The sequence below is a fragment of the Silurus meridionalis genome, chromosome 19 (assembly GCF_014805685.1).
Source record: "Silurus meridionalis isolate SWU-2019-XX chromosome 19, ASM1480568v1, whole genome shotgun sequence".
NCBI lineage: Eukaryota > Metazoa > Chordata > Actinopteri > Siluriformes > Siluridae > Silurus > Silurus meridionalis.
Genome location: NC_060902.1, coordinates 3,031,498 through 3,034,488, shown reverse-complemented (window position 1 = coordinate 3,034,488; position 2,991 = coordinate 3,031,498). Strand labels below are relative to the sequence as shown.

At 36.0% G+C, this 2,991-nt stretch overlaps 1 protein-coding gene across 1 annotated transcript; it reads left to right on the top strand.

Annotated features, from left to right (window-relative positions):
- The first annotated feature begins 608 nt into the window (after positions 1–608).
- LOC124402383 (aerolysin-like protein) lies at positions 609–2,292 on the top strand. The gene is given in 3 exon segments (XM_046875379.1): positions 609–714; positions 956–1,128; positions 1,130–2,292. Coding segments are annotated over 2 exon segments (993 nt in total). The 5' UTR covers positions 609–714; positions 956–976; the 3' UTR covers positions 1,971–2,292.
- The last annotated feature ends 699 nt before the right edge of the window (positions 2,293–2,991 follow it).

The following is a 2,991-nucleotide window of genomic DNA, read 5'->3' as shown; positions in this document are numbered from 1 at the left end:
TGAAAAGCTATTATTTACCAGACATAAATAATGCTATAATATAAAAAGTGACCATCACTGAACACCACTGGCATCAGAATTTGGAACCTTATCTGGCACCTTATCTTTGAATTATTCTTGTTAAAGATGAATTTCTCTGGAAGTGGAGAAATTCTAAACGAGGAAGTGGGATGAATTAAGCTACCAAGCAGGCATGACAACTAAATCCTTACCACCTGAACTGGCATAAGAATTTGGAACCTGATCTGGCACCTTATCTCTAAATTATTCTTGTTAAATCTTGTTAAAGATGAATTTCTCTGGAATTTCTCTGGAGGAACTCTAAACGAGGAAGTGGGATGAATTTAACCCGATAATGGCTGCATTCCTCAATCCACACTGAAAGAAGAAACCAAACCACCCTTAAAACCCAAGTGTGAGTCGTATTTCACCACACCCTCTTTAACTAGTATAAATAAGCGAGTATAGCAGTTTCTGTTGTATTGCATTCTTTACCAAAACTTTTCTTACTGTCTGCTTTTGATCACCATTTTTAAAAAGTATGTCTGCTATTCCTGATAAATAAGTAATTATGTAGGCTATTATATAAGTAATGTCTATTTTACTTATAGCAGCAATTATGGTAATTCATACTAATCTTTCAAACTTTACATTAAAAGTCCAATAAATAACATTATTTAACTTAATTACTCCTGACCTGACAGGGACGTGACAGTAAGTGTGACTGCCTATTAATAAAAGTGTGTTCATTTTAATGTGTTATATAATGTTGTTTAACAGGCAAATAATACTTTTTTGGTAGTGTTGCAAGTGTGTGGTAAAGTCTCAGACATTTGAAACATTTATTTATAAGCCATTAGGAAGCTAAAATTCTTCTTTTTTTTATTCTTCTTTTTTAGAATATTTATTTTTCATTATAACTAATTAAATACATTATTGTTAACCTTTTCTCAAGGTACACAGAAAGAACAAGAACATGTCAAGCCTGGCAGATGTGCTTATAATTGGTGGGCAAGGAGGAGGTCCCTTTGATTTTAATGGTATTGGAAATGGAGCCACCATAACAAAGATCTGGGTGTGGGCTGGTGGCTGGCAGATAAAAGCGATTAAGGTTTGGCTCAATGACGGCCAAGCAGTTTGGACGAGAAGATGGGACGTTTTCAGAATTTATATTTGAAGATGGCGAGCATTTCACCTCCCTTTCGCTTTGGGGGAATGGAGCTGGAACACGTCTGGGTGCCATCAGATTCACTACAAATCGATCCCGGGTGTTTTTTCCACAAATGACATCCTGGGGACTGAAAACAGAATATCCAATTGATGTTGGTTCTGGGATCTGTCTTGGAATCACTGGACGTTCCGGTTCAGATGTTGATAGCTTAGGCTTCATATTCATCAACACCATCAGATACACTGAGCTTACAGGTGTTACATATCCCACACTAAATGATGAGAAACCCAATGTGGCTGTTGACGAAATTAAATCCATGACCTATCAAAATAATACAACAAAGGTTTTAAAGTACACATTTGATACTGCCACAAAAATCACCAAAAAGTCATCCTGGTCTGTTACAAACAAGATTGAATCCTCATTTAGCATTGGAGTGAAGGCAGGAATTCCTAATATTCTTGAAATCTCTGGTGGATTCAGTTACACAATGGGAACTGAGAGGTCGTACACTTTAGAGTTCACTGAGGAGAAAACTGAATCGTTCTCATTTCCTATCACAGTTCCTCCAGGGAAAACCGTGGATGCCATCGTCACAATCGGCCGGGCTAACATTGATCTCCCCTACAATGGCACAGTCAAGATTACTTGCGTAAATGGCAGTGTGCTGCAGTTTCCAACCAGTGGAACCTACAAAGGCATCAATTACACCAAAGCAAAAATGGTTGTGAATGAATCTACAAAACTACTTGCTGCTGATCCAAAGGCTGAGAATGAAGTGACTTATAAAACATTATAAATCACATAGAAATGTAATAAACATCTGATTAAATGTTGCTTCATTTATAATTCAGTGATGAACAAACCTTGACTTAAATGATTATATTGATTACTGGCTATTTCAAATATTTCATTATACTTTTTCATTTGATTTCATTTTTTTTTCAAATACTAAAACACTCTTTAAAATGCATTTTGAAAAATGTTGAAAAAATGTGAAATGAACAAATCAAAGGTTTTAAATCAAACAATGATCAAATATAAACTTAAACAAACATGTTTCTTATTCATGTTAGTATACTGCTGTGGAGATGATTGTACTTCTTCTTATCCAATTTCCAACCAATAAAATTTTTTAGTTCACCCTACAATTTTTCATTGAATTCTTTCTCTTCAGAGTCACATTTAGTGCTGAGAAAATGTACAGGATGTGGCGTGGATGAATTATTAAGTTATTACATCTCAGCATCTCATAGGATAAATGTAGCACACTCGAGAAGAAGACAACAAGCGTGTGGTTGATTTGGGTTCTTTCTTTATTCAGCCAACATATTTGTAAATCGAGACCTGGCTACTGCCACCCACTGGGCATTAATTACCCGATTGTGAATATACAAATGTGTGCTAACTGATTCAATAAAGATTTTTCAAACTGACAATTCCCAGAACGAACACTATTAGGGGGGGGGGATTATACCACAAAACTATCAGTATATTTGAGATTTCCCCACATTCTACAAAATAGAATGTAGTCCCGACATTCTCAGAATACACTTTTGGTTCCACCAATGAAATTGTTCCTTGGTTAGAAGTCAGTGATACAACATTTCGAGTACTCGTGCTGTACTTTTGCACGCGACACACGCCATTTATCTCCTTTTCTATGTCGTGTGTTTGCAGCAGACATCATTGTGCACCATGATCTTCTGCCACCATCACTGTTCATTAACAGGAATCTGTACTTTCACTGAAGGAAATTAACCTTACCCCATGGAAACAATCTACATTATCTGTGTTGTTTTCTGGAATGTACTTATTAA